This window comes from Nomascus leucogenys, chromosome 14 (genome assembly GCF_006542625.1).
Source record: "Nomascus leucogenys isolate Asia chromosome 14, Asia_NLE_v1, whole genome shotgun sequence".
NCBI lineage: Eukaryota > Metazoa > Chordata > Mammalia > Primates > Hylobatidae > Nomascus > Nomascus leucogenys.
This window is the reverse complement of record NC_044394.1, coordinates 9,703,060-9,720,751: the sequence shown is the minus strand read 5'-3', so window position 1 is coordinate 9,720,751 and position 17,692 is coordinate 9,703,060. Positions and strand designations below refer to the sequence as shown.

The window sequence follows — 17,692 nt, the reverse complement described above, 5'->3', positions numbered from 1 at the left end:
AATATGTATATAAACCTCTTTGACCATAATGAGAGCTCAATGAAACATAAGAAGCTTATTTTCCCAGATTGTCTTTTTTTTTTTTTCCTTCCTGAGACAAGGTCTCACTCTGTCAACCCAGGCTAGAGTGCAGTGGCATAATCATGGCTCACTGCAGCCTCAACTTCCCAGGCTCAGGCAATCCTCCTGCCTCATCCTCCTGAGCAGCTGGAACCACAGGCGCTTGCCACTACGCCTGGCTAATTTTTTTAAATTTTTTGTAGAGACAAGGTCTCACTATGTGTTTTTGTTTTTGTTTTTGTTTTAAGACAGGGTCTCACTGTGTCGCCCAGGCTGGAGTGCAGTGGCAGAATCTTGGCTCACTCTAACCACCACCTCCCGGGTTCAAGCGATTCTCCTGCCTCAGCCTCCAGAGTAGCTGGGATTACAGACATGTGCCATCACGCCCGGCTAATTTTTTTTTTTTATTTTTAGTAGAGATGGGGTTTCACCATGTTGGTCAGGCTGGTCTCGAACTCCTGACCTCAAATGATCTGCCTGCCTTGGCCTCCCAAAGTACTGGGATTACACGCATGAGCCACCGCACCCGGCTGGTCTCACTGTGCTGCCCAGGTTAGTCTCAAACTGCTGGCCTCAAGTGATCCTCCTGCCTCAGCCTCCCAAAGTGCTGGGATTACAAGCATCAGCCTCTACACTAGGCCCTAATTCATGAAATAGTGGTACTACAACAATATACAATTGGCCAAAGAAAATTCCATCAAAAAAAATTATTCAAGTCTCTCAAAATATAATCTAGGCATAAGGAGAAATAAAGACCTCGATTACTCAAAGATAAACAGAAATTAAATTTAAACTATTAAAATTAATACCCCTAATTATAACCAAAACAAGTGGGCAGTTAAAACAACCTGAATACCACCAAAGGAATGTGTTCAATCCAGTCAACACCCCTAATCACACAGGCTCAACCCTCTTGTTAAAGGTATAACTTCCTCTTTGTCTTCAATACTGTCAACACACAGCATAATGAAGCAAAATGTAGTCTCTATTAATAAGAAAAAGTTACATTTACAAAACTCTTTTGTTTTATCACAACCTAGAAATATTTCTCTCTATAAGAAAAAAAAAACACTGCCAAATTTTAAGTACTTTCTCCACGCTTTTGGAACAATACCGGAATTACAAAGAACATCGTGGGACCTTGAAAAATGTCAACTACACTTCCCAAAAGGCAAAAGAAAAAGAATACTTCTAATTTCATGACATACCAGCATGATTCTTCTATCTCCACAAAGTAAAGCCAAGTTTAAAGAAAAAAAAAAAACCCACATCTTAGATACTTAATAATATGATAATTATAATAGAATTGGCCAGGCACAGTGGCTCATGACTGTAATGCCCACACTTTAGGAGGCCAAGTAGGAGGATCACTTGAGCCCAGGAGTTTGAGACCAGCCTGGGCAACACATTAGGACCCTGTCTCCATTAAAAAGTGTTAAAAATTAGCTGGGTGTGGTGGCAGGTGCCTGTAATCCCAGCTACTCCAGAGGCTGAGGCGGGAGGATCGTTTGAGTCCAGGATGTGGAGGATAGAGTGAATGACAATCATGCCACTGCCCTCGAGCCTGGGTGACAAAGTGAGACCCTGTCTCAAAAAAAAAAAAAAAAAAAGAAAAAAGAACAGAATGGAACACCAAAAATAAACATTTGTTTAACTTAAAAAATGTTGGCCAGGTGCGGTGGCTCACACCTATAATCCCAGTACTTTGGGAGGCCAAGGTGGGCAGATCACGAGGTCAGGAGATCGAGATCATCCTGGATAACACAGTGAAACCCCGTCTCTACTAAAAATACAAAAAATTAGCTGGGCGTGGTGGCACCGCCTATAGTCCCAGCTACTTGGGAGGCTGAGGCAGGAGAATGGCATTAACCCGGGAGGCAGGGCTTGCAGTGAGCCGAGATTGCGCCACTGCACTCCAGCCTGGGCGACAGAGTAAGACTCCGTCTCAAAAAAAAAAAAAAAAAAGTTAAAGAATTGAAAGGTGAATGTGCTTGTTCCTTAGTAATTCTTAGACTACTGAGGTCAAATTCTATACTTGAGAATATCATGACTTCCATTAAATCTGAGGTAATACATGTTTGCTTATACATCATTCAAGAAGCAACAATATCACCCAAAAGAAAAAGAGAAAAAAATTCTGGCTGAAACACACATACACATATACTCATGGGGCTTCAAACAAGTTTCCTGAATACATTTATTAAAGGTACAAATTCAACTTCCACTGGCCCAGAGCCTCCGACTGCAAAAGAATCACACAGCAGAAGTCCTCTCATCTCAGCTGGGCACAGTGGCTCATGCCTGTAATCCCAGCATTTTGGGAGGCCAAGGTGGCAGGATTGCTTTAGCCCAGGACTTCAAGACCATCCTGAGCAATACAGCCAGACCCCATCTCAATCAAAAATAATAAGTCCACTCATCTACTGGAAGATAATTACTTAGATGATGCCAAATAATGAAATATAAGTGAAATAAGCCAAAATATGCAGTCTTTACTACATCTCAACAAATGCACTGCTCCCATGCCTCTTCTTCATTTAGGACATTTTATGTTTGGTCACCCAAAAAAGGCACATGTAGGAGTCCAAATGCAAAATAAGACCAATATTATGCAATGTAAAACATATATCAAAATTACAAATGCATTTAGCCTTTGACTCGGTAATTCCATTGAAAGGAATTTATCCTATAAAGATAGACAGGCTGGGTGCAGTGGCTCACGCCTGTAATCCCAACACTTTGGGAGGTCGAGGCAGGTGGATCACCTGAGGTCAGGAGTTTGAGACCAGCCTGGCCAACATGGCGAAACCCATCTCTACTAAAAATACAAAAATTACCTGGGTGTGGTGACACATGCCTGTAATCTCAGCTACTCGGGAGGCTGAGGCAGGAGAATCACTTGAACCTGCGAGGTGGAGGTTGCAGTGAGCTGAGATCGCACCACTGCATTCCAGCCTGGGCGAAAGAGTGAGACTCTGTCTCAAAAAAAAAAAAAAAAGTATCTACAGATTTCACATAAGCTAACATGCTGGGAAGTATGTTTTAGGTATTCAACCACATGTGTACTTACAGGGACGCTCCAGATCTGCATTCCATCACTGTAGCCAATCATAATCAACAAAGGCGGTTCATTCCCAGTGCTATGTATTTCATGAAATTCCAGATTTCTTGATGTATCTGCATTAGAATTAAGTAACAAAGAAGCAAATTTAAAAGACATAATGGCAATCAAGAAAACAACTGTATTTCTTTAATGCCTGATTCAATCTTTACACCTGTCTAGCGACTATCCTCTCTTTGCTTCATAGCCAGAATTCTCAAAGTTGTCCATCCTGGCTATCTATTTCCTTATATATCTGTCATTCCTTGGCCCATTTCAATATAGCTTCTAGCCACACCATTTAAATAATATCAAACATTTAAGGAAAAAAAAAAAACAGGGCTGGGCATGGTGGCTTACACCTATAATCCCAGTATTTTGAGAGGACGAAGTAGAAGGATCACCTGAGGCCAGCAGTTCAAGACTGGCCTAGGCAACACAGCAAGATCCTGTCTCTATTTTTAAAAAATAGGCTGGGCCCAGTGGCTCACGTCTGTAATCTCAGCACTTAGGGAGGCTGGGGCAGGCAGATCATGAGGTCAGGAGTTCAAGACTAACCTGGCCAACATGGTGAAACCCCATCTCCACTAAAAACTACAAAAATTAGTCAGGTGTGGTGCCATGCCTGTAATCCCAGCTAACGGGGAGGCTGAGGCACGAGAATCTCTTGAACCCAGGAGGCAGAGGTTGCAGTGAGCCAAGATTGTGCCACTGCACTCCAGCCTGGGCGACACAACAAGACTCCGTCTCAAAAATAATAATAATAATTACTATTATTAGCTGGACTTGGTGGCACACACTTATAGTCCTAGATACTCTGGAGACTGAAGTGGAAGGAGCCTTTAAGCAAAATAATTCAAGGCTGCAGTGAGCTATGATGGCACCACTGTACTCCAGCTTGGGTGACAGAGTAAAGCCCTGGCTCTAAAAATAATAACATCAATTCTCCACAAACTTTTTTTTTTTTTTATTAAGACAGAATCTCACTCTTTCATCCAGGCTGGAGTACAGTGGTGCCATCATAGCTCACTGCAGCCTCCACCTTCTATGCTCAGGTGATCCTCCCACCTCAGCCTCCCAAGCAGCTGGGACTACAGGCATATGCCATAATGCCCAGCTAATTTTTTGTAAATGTTTGTAGAGACAGGGTTTCGCCATGTTGCCAGGCTGGTCTCAAACTCCTGAGGTCAAGCAATCCACCTGCCTCAGCTTCCCAAAGTGCTGGGATTACAGGTATGAGCCATCACGTCCGGCCTTACGCACTTTTCTAAAAAACAGAAGAGAAGGGAGTAAGTACCAACTCGTTCTGAGGCAACCAAAACCAGACTAAGAAATTACAAGAAAACTATACATCAATCCTCCTCATGAATGTACATATAAAAATACTTTACAAAGACTAGCAAATTGAATTCCACAATATAGAAAGGATAATCAATCACTAAAATATAGTGATTGATTATTTGTGGGTTTATCCCACAAATGTAAGATGGTTTAACATTGGAAAAATCAATTATAATTTGCCAACATTAACAGAATAAAGGCGAAAAATCATATGATCATTTCAATATATGTTAAAAAAGCATTTGTTAAAATGCAATAGCTATTTTATTTTTAAAAACTCAGCAAATCAAGAATAAAGGATGTTTATGAAAATACTAAGCTAGGCCGGGCGCGGTGGCTCACACCTGTAATCCCAGCACTTTGGGAGGCCGAGGCGGGAAGATCACAAGGTCAGGAGATCGAGACCATCCTGGTTAACACAGTGAAACCCCGTCTCTACTAAAAATACAAAAAAAATTAGCCAGGCGAGGTGGCAGGTGCCTGTAGTCCCAGCTACTCGGGAGGCTGAGGCAGGAGAATGGCGTGAACCCCGGGGGGCGGGGCCTGCAGTGAGCCGAGATCGCACCACTGCACTCCAGCCTGGGCGACAGCGAGACTCCGTCTCAAAAAAAAAAGAAAATACTAAGCTAACATCATACTTATGGTAAAAGACTGAATGCTTCCTCCCTATGAGGCAGAACAAGACAAAGATGCCCAAACTTAAAACTTATATTCAATACTGTACTAGAGGCCCTAGACAGTGCAATTAGGAAAGAAAAATAAATGACGTAAAGATTGGAAGGGGAAAAGTACACTTGACCCTTGAACAATGTGGAGGGTAGGGGTGCTGAGTACCCTCCATCTCCCAATGCAGTCAAAATCCACATATAGACTGAGTAATCCCAGCACTTTGGGAGGCCAAGGTGGGCATACCGCTTGAGCCCAGGAGTTTGAGACCAGCCTGGGCAACATGGCAAAACCCCATCTCTACAAAAAATACAAAAATTGGCCAGGCGTGGTGGCTCACGCCTATAATCCCAGCACTTTGGGAGGCTGAGGCAGGCAGATCACCTGAGGTCGGGAATTCGAGACCAGCCTGACCAACATGGAGAAACCCAGTCTCTACTGAAAATACAAAATTAGCCGGGCATGGTGGTGTGTATGCCTGTAATCCCAGCTACTCGGGAGGCTGCAGCAGGAGAATGGCTTGAACCCAGGAGGCAGAGGTTGCGGTAAGCTGAGATCAAGCCATTGCACTCCAGCCTGGGCAACAAGAGCTTACTGCTGGCCAGAAGGCTTACTGTTAAAATAAACAGTCGATTAACATATATTTTGTGTATGTTTTATATACTATATTCTTAGCATATACAGAAGAGAAAATATATTTACTATCCATAATGAAAGTGGATCATCAAAAAAAGTCTGCATCCTGCTGGGCACGGTAGCTCAGGCCTGTAATCCCAGCACTTTGGGAGGCTGAGGAGGGTAGATTACCTGAGTTCAGGAGTTCCAGACCAGCCTGGCCAGCCTGGCCAACATGGTGAAACCCCATCTCTACTAAAAATACAAAAAATTAGCCGGGTGTGGTGGTGGGTGCCTGTAATCCCAGCTACTCGGGAGGCTGAGGCAGAAGAATTGCTTAAACCTGGGAGGTGGAGGTTGCAGTGAGCCGAGATCACACCACTGCACTCCAGCCTGGGCAACAAGAGCGAAACTCCATCTCCAAAAAAAAAAGTCTTCATCCTTGCCTTCACAGTGAGTAGGCTGAGGAAGAGGAAGAATAGGAGGGGTTGGTCATCTCCCTCAGGGGTAACAGAGGCAGAGGAGGTGGAGGAGGTGGAAGGGAAGGCAATAAGAGGCAGGGACACTCAGTATAACTTTATGGAAATATACTGTACCTTCTCTCTGACATTTTTGCAAATTTCTCTAAAAATGTTTCTATACAGTACCAATCCTTCTTCCACCATTTGCTTTCATTTCAGTGCCAGTATTATAGAAAGATCTATGTCTAGGCCGGGCGCGGTGGCTCACGCTTGTAATCCCAGCACTTTGGGAGGCCAAGGTGGGCGGATCACGAGGTCAGGAGATCGAGACCACGGTGAAACCCCGTCTCTACTAAAAACACAAAAAATTAGCTGGGCGTGGTGGCGGGCGCCTGTAGTCCCAGCTACTCGGAGAGGCTGAGGCAGGAGAATGGCGTGAACCCGGGAGGTGGAGCTTGCAGTGAGCCGAGATTGCGCCACTGCACTCCAGCCTGGGTGACAGAGCGAGACTCTGTCTCAAAAAAAAAAAAAAAAAAAAAAGAAAGATCTATGTCTAAAAGAAGCCAAAAGCAGTCTTAAATAATTGGAAGCTTTCTGGCAGACTGTCTAACATCAATCTTCTGGCACTGTTTCCTCTACATCTTCTTCCTCATCATCTGGCACTGGTTTGGAAGCACTGAGCTCCATCAAGCTGTCTTCTCTTAACTTCTCTGGTGTGGTGTCTATTAGTTCTTGAATTTCTCCAAAACAGGTATCTTGAAATGCTTCACTTCTCATCTTTTTTGCCATATCTACAACTTCTTTCATGATTTTTTTTTTTCGAGACAAGTCTCACTCTGTCACCCAAGCTGGAATGCAGTGGCATGATCTCAGCTCACTGAAACTCCACCTCCCAGGCTCAAGCAATTCTCATGCCTCAGCCTCCCAAGTAGCTGGGATTACAGGCGCCACCACGTCTGGATAATTTTTGTATTTTTAGTAGAGACAGGGTTCCGCCATGTTGGCCAGGCTGGTCTCGAACTCCTGACCTAAGGTGATCTGCCGGCCTGGGTCTCCCAAAGTGCTGGGATTACAGGGATGAGCCACCATGCCCGGCCCTCTTTCATGACTTTCTTGATGGTATCTATCGTAAATCCTGTAAGTCATGCAAAACATCTGGACAGTTTTCCCCAGCAGGAATTTATCGTTTCAAGCTTGCTGACTTTCATGGTTATTTCTGTAACACTGATGGCACCTTCAATGGTGTGATCCTTCCACACTTTCCTGATGTTCTATCAGGGTTCTCTTTCACAGAGTTGACAATCCTTTCCATAGAGTATCATGTGTGGTGAGCCTTAAAAGGTCCGTGTGACCCTTTGATCTAGAGGCCCAACAACAAGATAGAGACACCGTGTCTGGGGGCAAGTAGGCCACTTCCATACCTTTGGTGTTGAATTCATGACATTTCAGGTGGCCACGGGCACTGTGCAATATCAATAAAACTTTTTTTTTTTTTGAGACTGAGTCTCACTCTGTCTCCCAGGTTGGAGTGCAGTGGCACAATCTCAGCTAACTGTAACCTCTGCCTGCCTGGTTCATGCCATTCTCCTGCCTCAGCCTCCTGAGTAGCTGGGATTATAGGCACGCACCACCATGCCCGGCTAACTTTTGTACTAGTAGAGATGGGGTATCACCATGTTGGCCAGGCTGGTCTCGAACTCCTGACCTCAAGTGATCCACCCACCTCGGCCCCCCAAAGTGCTGGGATTACAGGCGTGAGGCACTGCATCCAGCCTCAAAAAAAACTTTAAAAGGCAGTCTCTTACTGGCCAGGTACTTCCTGACTTTGGGAACAAGCATCAATGGAGCCAATCCAGAAAAAGGGTTCCCACTGTCTAGGTTTTCTTGTTGTACAATGACAAGACTAGCAGCTGCTGTTTATCTTTTCCCTCCAAGGCTCGGGGGTTAGCAGCATTATAGATAGGGACAGTCCTGATTATAAACTTGACTGCATTTGCACAAAACAATAGAGTTAGTCTACCCCTTCCTGGCCTTAATTCCGGGTGTGCACTTCTCTTCCTTACTAATAAATGTCTTTTGTGGCATTATTTTCCCAGAATAGGGCACTTCTGTCAGCATTAAAAAACTCGTTCAGGCAGATAACCTTTCTCCTCAATGATTTTCTTAATGGTATCTGGGAACTCCCCTGCTGCCCCTTGGTCGGCAGAAGTTGCTTCTTTTTATCTTGACATTTTTTAAACCAAACTTCTTTCTACAATTATCAAACCACCCTTTTCTGGCATTAAATTCTCCAGTTTTAGATTTTTCACCTTCCTTTTGCTTTAAGTTGTCATATAATGACTTCGCTTTTTCTCAAATCATATTAGAGTTTATAGATAAGTCTTTCTTATAGCATCCTGCACCCATGTAAAAGCTGCATTTATTTTAATTAATTTTTTTTTTGAGACAAGGTTTCACTCCCATTGCCCAGGCTGAAGTACAATGTGCTATCTCAGCTCACTGCAACCTCTGCCTCCCAAGCTCAAGTGATCTCCTGCCTGGGACTACAAGCACACGCCACCACATTCAGCTAATTTTTATAAAGACAGGGTTTTGCCATGTTGCCCAAGCTGATCGTGAACTCCTGAGCTCAAGTGATCTGCCCGCTTCAGTCTCCCAAAGTGCTGGGATTACAAGTGTGAGCCACCGCGCCTGGCCAAAAAGCTGCATTTTCTTTTTTTCTGTTTTTTGAGACAGAGTCTCACTCTGTCGCTCAGGCTGGAGTGCAGTGGCACCATCTCAGCTCACTGCAACCTCCACCTCCCGGGTTCAAATGATTCTCCTGCCTCAGCCTCCCAAGTAGCTGGGATTACAGGCACCCGCCACAACACCCAGCTAATTTTTGTATTTTTAGTATAGACGGGGTTTCACTATGTTGGCCAGGCTGGTCTCAAACTCCTGGCCTCAGGTGATCCACCCACCTTGGCCTCCCAAAGTGCTGGGATTACAGCCATGAGCCACCGTGCCCAGCCTGCATTTTCAATATGAGATAAAAAAGTATTTAGCAAAATGTGCAAGGTTTTGGTGCCTGCTGGTGTCACTGCAATGAGAGCATCACGAACTTCCTTTCCTTGGACCGAGCGTGGTGGCTCACACCTGTAATCTCAGCACTTTGGGAGATGAAGGTGGGCGGATCACTTGAGCTCAGGAGTTTGAGACCAGCCTGGGCAACATGGTAAAACCCCATCTCTACAAAAAAATACAAAAATTAGCCAGGCACTGTGGCGCATACCTAGAGTCCCAGTTACTTGGGAGGCTGAGGTGGGAGGATTGCTTGAGCCCCAGAGGTGGAGGTTGCAGTGAGCTGAGACTGTACCACTGTACTCCAGCCTAGGTGACAGAGGAAGACCCTGTCTCGAAGAAAAAAAAAAATCCTTTTCTTTTTTAACAATAGTCCTCAGGCCAGATTCCTTTATCTTGAAATGGTGGGCAATCACAGCTGTAGACTTCAATCTACAGTACATATCAATCAATTCAACTTTTTATCATGATGTCATGACTTCTCTCTGTTTCTTGGGAGAATCTCCAGCATCATTAGTGGGCACTTCATATGGATCCCATCGTGGTATTCAAGGTTTATAGTTTTACAATTAACATGATGCAAAATAGGTGAGAATCTAAAGAGATCACTTTTTACTGTGACACAGCAATTTACTAGAAAGATAAACTGCTCACCAGATGATTTTAAGTGGATACTCGCAATTCTTGAGCTCCCTGCAACAGCGGCAGGAGGTCACTACAAAATTATTACAGTAGTACAGTATGTACTACAGTTAATTTTATGCAGTTAAAATTCAATTGCATTCAATTCAACTGCATCTATACATTTGTTTACATGATTACAGATGGCACCATGTACTGTCTGTTAAGTGTGTGTGTACATTTTGATAAATCTTAACTTTTTATAATAGATTTTGTGTGTGTGTGTGTATCTATACATACATATATACATAGATAGAAAGAGAGAGACACATACTTTTCTTTCTTTTTTTATTTTTTTTGAGACAGAGTCTCACTCTGTCGCCCAGGTTGGAGTGTACTGGCACAACCTTGGCTCACTGCAACCTCCACCTCCTGGGTTCTAGCGCATCTCCTGCCTCAGCCTCCCAAGAAGCTGGGATTATAGGCATGTGCCACCACGCCCGGCTTTTTCTTTTTTTTTTTTTTTTTTTGTATTTTTAGTAGAGATGGAGTGTCACCACACTGGCCAGGTTAGTCCTGAACTCCTGACCTCAAATGATCCACCCGCCTCGGCCTCCCAAAGTACTGGGATTACAGGTGTAAGCCACCGTGCCCGGCCTAGATTTGTGTATATTTTACAGTAAATGATAAAATAGGTTAGTATCTACACATCTTATGCATTCATGACATATCTTTTTCTTAGTTTTTTTGATGTTACTAGGCTATGTGGTTCATCTGCAAGTTTTGTCAAAGTGTCACACAAATCTCCAAAAAATTTTCCAACGTAGTTATTCCAGAAAGTCTGGGTATAACTAAAGTGGACCCACACAGTTCAAACCCATATTATTAAAGGGTCAACTATATTCTATTTTTTAGGTTTGGTTACATAAGCATTGGATTTGTAAAAACTCATTCACTAATCTATACTTTTGTGTTATTTGTCATATTTTGTACAATAAATGTTTTTAAAAATCATAAAGCAATAAACATTCCTCTTCCTCGACTTGATTTCATCACGCTCCTCTCCGATTTTTATTTATTTATTTTTTTTGGAGACAGACTCTCACTCCATCACCTAGGCTGGAGTGCAGTGGTGTGATCTCGGCTCACTGCAACCTCCACCTCCCCAGTTAAAGCGATTCTAGTGCCTCAGCCTCCTGAGTAGCTGGAATTACAGAAGTGCGTCACCATGCCTAGCTAATTTTTGTATTTTTAATAGAGGCGGGGTCTTGCCATGTTAGCCAGGCTGGTCTCAAACTCCTGACCTCAAATGATCTGCCCACCTCAGCCTCCCAAAGTGCTGGGATTACAGGCGTGAGCCACCGCACCCAGCCTCCCCTCTCCTTCTAGAAGCTAAATTCCTTAATTGGGTTATTCACAACTGTCATTATTTTTCATCTAACATTTACCCCAACTCACTTCAGAATGTCCCTAACACTTTTCCCATTTTTGGTCACCACTAATGGTCACCAATAATCTCTAAGTTGTTCAATCCAATAGATAATTTTCAAGCACATCTTTTTAGACTACTCAGCAACTATAACCAGTGGTCACCATTTATTCCTTAAAACACTCTCCCTTGGTCTTTCAGGGATAATCCTCTAACTTTTCTCCACTTTCTCTAGTCACTCCTTCACCATTCTCTCTGCTGGACCATTCTTTTCTACCTAGTCTCTAAATACTGGAGTTACTCAAAACCAATTTCTAAATTTCCATTTCTTACCATATATCCTCTCCTAGGTTAACTCATTCCACCCATTACTTCAACTAGTATCTGCTAGTGACTTCCTCAATATGGAGTTTGGCTGTCTCAACAGAAGTGTGAATCCCACTCAAAGATCATGATTTCCTCACCAAGCCTGAGTTTCCTCCAGGGTTCCTTATTTTGGTGAAAAGCATCATTATCCCATTGGCAAAGCCAGGAACCACTTTCTTCCTCACCTATACCAGTAAATCTATCCCAAGTCCCTGTGTCTTCCTAAACAGTTCTCTTCATTCCTCTTACACCACCACCACCCTGTCTGAGCTACAACAGCTACTCCAAAAGCATACATGGCTTCCTGTTTCCACCAACGTAAGAGTTGAACTGCTCTTTCTTTTTTTTTTTTTTGAGACAAGGTCTCTGTTGTCCAAACTGGAGTGCAATGACACAAACATGACTCACCACAGCCTCAACCTCCTGGGCTCGAGGAATCCTCTTGCCTCAGCCTCCCATGTAGCTGGGACCACAGGTACGTGCCACCATGCCTGGCTAATTTTTTTATTTTTTTTGTAGAGATGGGATTTCACTCTGTTGCCCAGGCTGGTCTCAAACTTCTGACCTCAAGCAGTCCTCCACCTTGGCCTTCCAAAGTGCTGAGATTACACATGTGAACCACCAAGCCCAGACAAAACTGCTCTTTTTTTTTTTTTTGAGACGGAGTCTTGCTCTGTCGCCCAGGCTGGAGTGCAGTGGCTCAATCTCAGCTCACTGCAATCCCCACCTCCCAGCAAACTGCTCTTTTTAAAACACAAATAATGACATACCTCTTTATCTCCATCTCCCGCATTAATGACTTCCTATTCTCAAAGATAAAAATCAAAATCATTAAATGGCTAATACATCAGTAATTCTTTAATGCCCATTTTCTTTCGACAGGAATTCATTGTTGCAATGTTAATAGCACATGATTCCATATCCAGCAAAATTCAGAATTATAAACTTACATACCCAGGGCATAATTATTTTTATACATGACATTTAAATGGTGTTTTTGGCCGGGCGTGGTGGCTCATGCCTGTAATCCCAACACTTTGGGAGGCTGAGGTGGGCAGATAACTTGAGGTCAGGAGTTCAAGACCAGCCAGGCCAAAATGCTGAAACTAAAATATAAAAATAACTAAAAATACAAAAATTAGCTGGGTGTGATGGTGCATGCTTGTAATCCTAGCTACTTGAGAGGCTGAGGCAAGAGGACTGCTTGAACCCAGGAGATGGAGGTTGCAGTGAGTCAAGATTGTGTCACTATACTCCAGCCTAAGGGACAGAGTGAGACTCTGTCTCATAAATAAATAAATAAGTAAATAAATAAATAAATAAATGGTGTTTTATAAGTTTCTATGTGCTTTTGTGTACATCATCAAATCTGACATATCAATTCTGTTTTATTTATTTATTTTTGAGATGGAATCCTGATTTTTTGTTGTTGTTTTGTTTTTTGTTCTGTTTTTGTTTTTTTTGAGACAGAGTCTCGCTCTGTCACCGAGGTTGGAGTGTAATGATGCGATCTCGGCTCACTGCAACCTCTGCCTCCCAGGTTCAAGCAATTCTCTCCGCCTCAGCCTCCCAAGCAGCTGGGATTACAGGTGCCCACTACCACGCCCAGCTAATTTTTGTATTACTTAGTAAACATGGGGTTTCACCATGTTGGCCAGGCTGGTCTTGAACTCCTGACCTCAGGTGATCCACCTGCCTCAGCCTCCCAAAGTGCTGGGATTACAGGCATGAGCCAGTGTGCCTGGCCCTGGAATCCTGTTTTATACGCGGAGGGGTCAACTTCATTTTATCATTGGCAAAAACAAATTAGGTATATAATTTACTCATAACTGAATGAGAAATCTTTGGGCTTTTTGATACTCAATTCAATCATCTTTCTACCACAAGTACCCTTGACCCCAGGTTCAAATGCCACACATAAAACCCGTGAGGTCATAATATATACAAAATCTCCTTTTTCTTATTTTAGATTTCACTTAGTCACTTTCTCTGGATGGTGGTGATACAGCAGATTTCTTTTACTATTATTTATTTTTGTAAATACAGAAAGAGTTTCACTGTGTTGCCCAGACTGGTCTTGAACTCCTGGGCTCAAGCAGTACTCTTGCCTCAACCTCCCAAAGTGCTGGATTACAGGCATAAACCACCAGGCCTGGCCAGACTTTATTCTTCTTGAACAAAAACCTTAATTTTGTAGCAATGTTATATTATTCCTCAAAGTTATTATAGATTTAAGTAAATCATTTTTCCTTGGCTTTCCTTTCATTTTATATCCTCTATCATAGAATCACTATTTTCTCCAGTGCTGCCTTTTTTTTTTTTTTTTTTTTTTTTTGTGAGACGGAGTCTCGCTCTGTCACCCAGGCCAGTGCAGTGGTGTGATCTCGGCTGGGCTCACTGCAAGCTCTGCCTCCCAGGTTCATATCATTCTCCTGCCTCAGCCTCCCGAGTAGCTGGGACTACAGGCGCCCGCCAGCACACCTGGCTAATTTTTTGTATTTTTAGTAGAGATGGGGTTTTACCATGTTAGCCAGGATGGTCTCAATCTCCTGACTTCGTGATCTGCCCGCCCCAGCCTCCCAAACTGCTGGGATTACAGGTGTGAGCCACCGTACCTGGCCTATTTTCTTTACTGGCTTTTTTCTTATTATACCTCTAAATCTGAACTTTACGGTCTTTGCTATAGACACATCTAGCATTCTTGCATGGTTTCAGCCAACTACAATGTCCTCCCTTCCTTTGAGTCACCCATCCTTCAAAACCTTGTCCAGTCTTAACTTATCTGTGAATCTTCCATGACTGCACTCAGTATACTCTCCCTCCTTAGAAGACTGTTTGCAATTGGTGGGAGGATAGGGATACTGGATTTCTATTCACAACTCAAAAATCAAGGTGTAAAGTGAAACCGAATCCTTTTTTTTTTTTTTTTTGAGACAGAGTCTCACTCCGTCACCCAGGCTGGAGTACAGTGGCACGATCTCGGCTCACTGCAACCTCCACCTCCTGGCTTCAAGCAATTCTCTTCCCTCAGCCTCCCAAGTAGCTGGGATTACAGGCACCCGCCACCATGCCCAGCTTATTATTATTTTTTTTTTTTTTTGTATTTTTAGTAGAGACGGGGTTTCACCATGTTGGCCAGGCTGGTCTTGAACTCTTGACCTCAGGAGATCCACCTGCCTCGGCCTCCCAAGCGCTGGGATTACAGGCATGAGCCACCACGCCCGGCCAAAACTGAATCTTTCCTCCCAAACCTGCTTCTTTCTTTTCCTTCCTCCCTTCCTTCCTTCCCTCCCTCATTTATTCATTCATTCATTCATTCAGAGGTAGGGTCTTGCCCTGTCACCCAGTCTGAAGTGCAGTGACACAAACACAGCCCACTGAAGCCTCGATCTCCTGGGCTGAAGCAATCCACCCACCTCAGCCTCTCGAGTAGGTAGGACTACAGGGACATACCACTGTATATATATATAAAAATAAGCTAATTTTTTAATATTTTTTTGTAGAGATGGGGTTTTGCCATGTTGCCCAGGCTGGTCTTGAACTCCTGGGCTCAAGTGATCGACCCATCTTGGCCTCCCAAAGTCCTGGGATTACAGGCATGAGCCACTGCGCCCAGCCTGTCAAGTCATTTTTGTACACTCTAAAAGGTAAATAATGATAGGGGCAGAAAATAACATTTCACCTAGAGGGTCCCCTATGCAAAGATCCTGAGGCATGAAAAGTTCTGTGGCTTTAATGACCTGAAAGGTAAATAGGGTCAGTGCACAGCTGCTAAGGAGAGACAATTAGATGGGAAAAGAAATCAGAGTTTGAGGCATCTGTGGGACGTCTACGTGAGGATGTCTAGGAGGCATCTTCAGGTAGCTAAGGGACCCAAGCTTCTAGAGCAATAGAAGCTTATAGCAGCATTTTCTTTTAGAGATGGGGTCTCACTATGTTGCCAAGGCTGGACTGCAGTGGCTGTTCACTGATGCAATCTCACTACTGATCACAGCATGGGAGTTTTAACTGTTTCTGAACTGGGCTGGTTCACCCCTCCTTAGGCAACCTGGTGGTTCCCCAGTCCTGGGAAGTCACCATATTGATGCTGAACTTAGTGCAGATACCCAATCGGCATAGCACATTGAGCCCAGAACTCCTGGACTCAAGCGATTCTCCTACCTCAGCCTCCTGAGCAGCTGGGACTACAGGTGCGTGCAACTGTGCCCAGCTGTAGCAGCTATTACCTTTGTGTACCTCACACACTTCCTACTCTGCAACTCCCTCTTTTCTGGTAACTAATCTCATCCTCCGTCAAGCACAGGGATAGGCACATGACCAGCTGAGCAATTCTAGTACTACATCCTTGGCCACAGCAACTATTCCAATAATGGGAGAGTGACTCAGACTGAGCCATCTGGATCTCCTGATGAATACTTTTTCCTCTTTGATTGTATCATATAATCATAAAGGTATGAATAAAGAGCTTTGAGTAACCACTGCACCAACTCTCTCTTTGTTAAATAAGTCAAAGAAGAGATGCAAACATTCAGAAAGAAGTAGTGACAAGAAGTGGACAAAGATTAAAAGTATGAAGCCCCTACCCTTCCCAGATCCATGAGTAGATTATTTTTAAATCCCCTATGAGCCCAAGTATAGTGGCTCGTGCCTGTATCCCAGGACTTCAGGAGGCTGAGGCAGGAGGATTCCTTGAGGCCAGTAGTTCAAGATCAGCCTGGGCAACATAGCAACACCTCATCTCTACAAAAAATTTAAAAATAAGCTGGGTGAGGCGGGTGGATCACGAGGTCAGGAGATCAAGACCACGGTGAAACCCCGTCTCTACTAAAAATACAAAAAATTAGCCGGGCGTGGTGGCGGGCACCGGTAGTCCCAGCTACTCAGAGAGGCTGAGGCAGGAGAATGGCGTGAATCCGGGAGGCGGAGCTTGCAGCGAGCCGAGATCGCGCCACTGCACTCCAGCCTGGGCGACAGAGCGAGACTCCGTCTCAAAAAATAAAAATAAAAAAAAAATAAGCTGGGCATGGTGGCATGCGCCTATAGTACTAGCTACTTGGGAGGCTAAGGCAGGAGGATCACATGAGCCCAGCAGTTCAAAATTGCAGTGAGCTGTGATCATTTCACTGCATTCCAGCCTGAATGACACAGTAAGACTTGTCTCTAAAAATAAAATTTTAAATCTTCTATGGAAAACAGTATGGTAGTTCCTCAAAAAATTTAAAAAAGAATTACCATATGATACAACAATTCCACTAGAAGAGATATTTGTATACCCATGTTTATTACAGCATTGTTCACAAAGCCAAAAGGTAGAAGCAACGCAAATGTCTTTCAACAAATGAATGAATAAAATAAAATGTGGTACAGGGCCAGGCGCGGTGGCTCACACCTGTAATCCCAACACTTTGGGAGGCCGAGGTGGGCAGATCACGAGGTCTAGAGACCATCCTGGCCAACGTGGTGAAACCCCGTCTCTACAAAAATACAAAAATTAGCTGGGTGTGATGGCACACGCCTGCAGTCCCAGATGCTAAGAAGACCGAGGCAGGAGAATCACTTGAACCTGGGAGGTGGAGGTTTCAGTGAGCTGAGATCATGCCACTGCACTCCAGCCTGGGTGACAGAGTGAGACTCCATCTCAAAAAAAAAAAAAAAAAAAAAAAATGTGGTATATACATACAATGAAGCATGATTCAGCCTTAAAAAGGAAGAAAATTCTGACACATACTACAACATGAATGAACCTTGAGAACATTATGTTAAGTGGAATAAGGTAATCACAAAAAGGCAAATAATCTATGATTCTACCTATGTGAGGTCCCTAAAGTAGTTAAAAATCATAGAAACAGAAAGTAGAGTGGTGGTTGCCAGGGGCTGGGAGGAGGTAGAGACTGTGGAGTTGTTGTGCAATGGGTACAGAGTTTCAGTTTTGCACAATGAAGAATTCTGAAGACTGGTTGTACAACAATGTAA

The 17,692-nt window shown here is 43.7% G+C and overlaps 1 protein-coding gene across 4 annotated transcripts in view; it reads right to left on the bottom strand.

The window, feature by feature from the left end:
- The window catches only part of BCAS3 (BCAS3 microtubule associated cell migration factor), a 714,356-nt gene that overhangs the window by 677,219 nt on the left and 19,445 nt on the right, over positions 1-17,692 (bottom strand). For all 4 annotated transcript variants that reach the window (XM_030828111.1, XM_030828114.1, XM_030828113.1 and 1 more), the window contains exon 5: positions 3,131-3,237. In XM_030828111.1, coding sequence (XP_030683971.1) covers positions 3,131-3,237 — 107 coding nt within the window. The remainder of the gene's footprint in view (positions 1-3,130; positions 3,238-17,692) is intronic.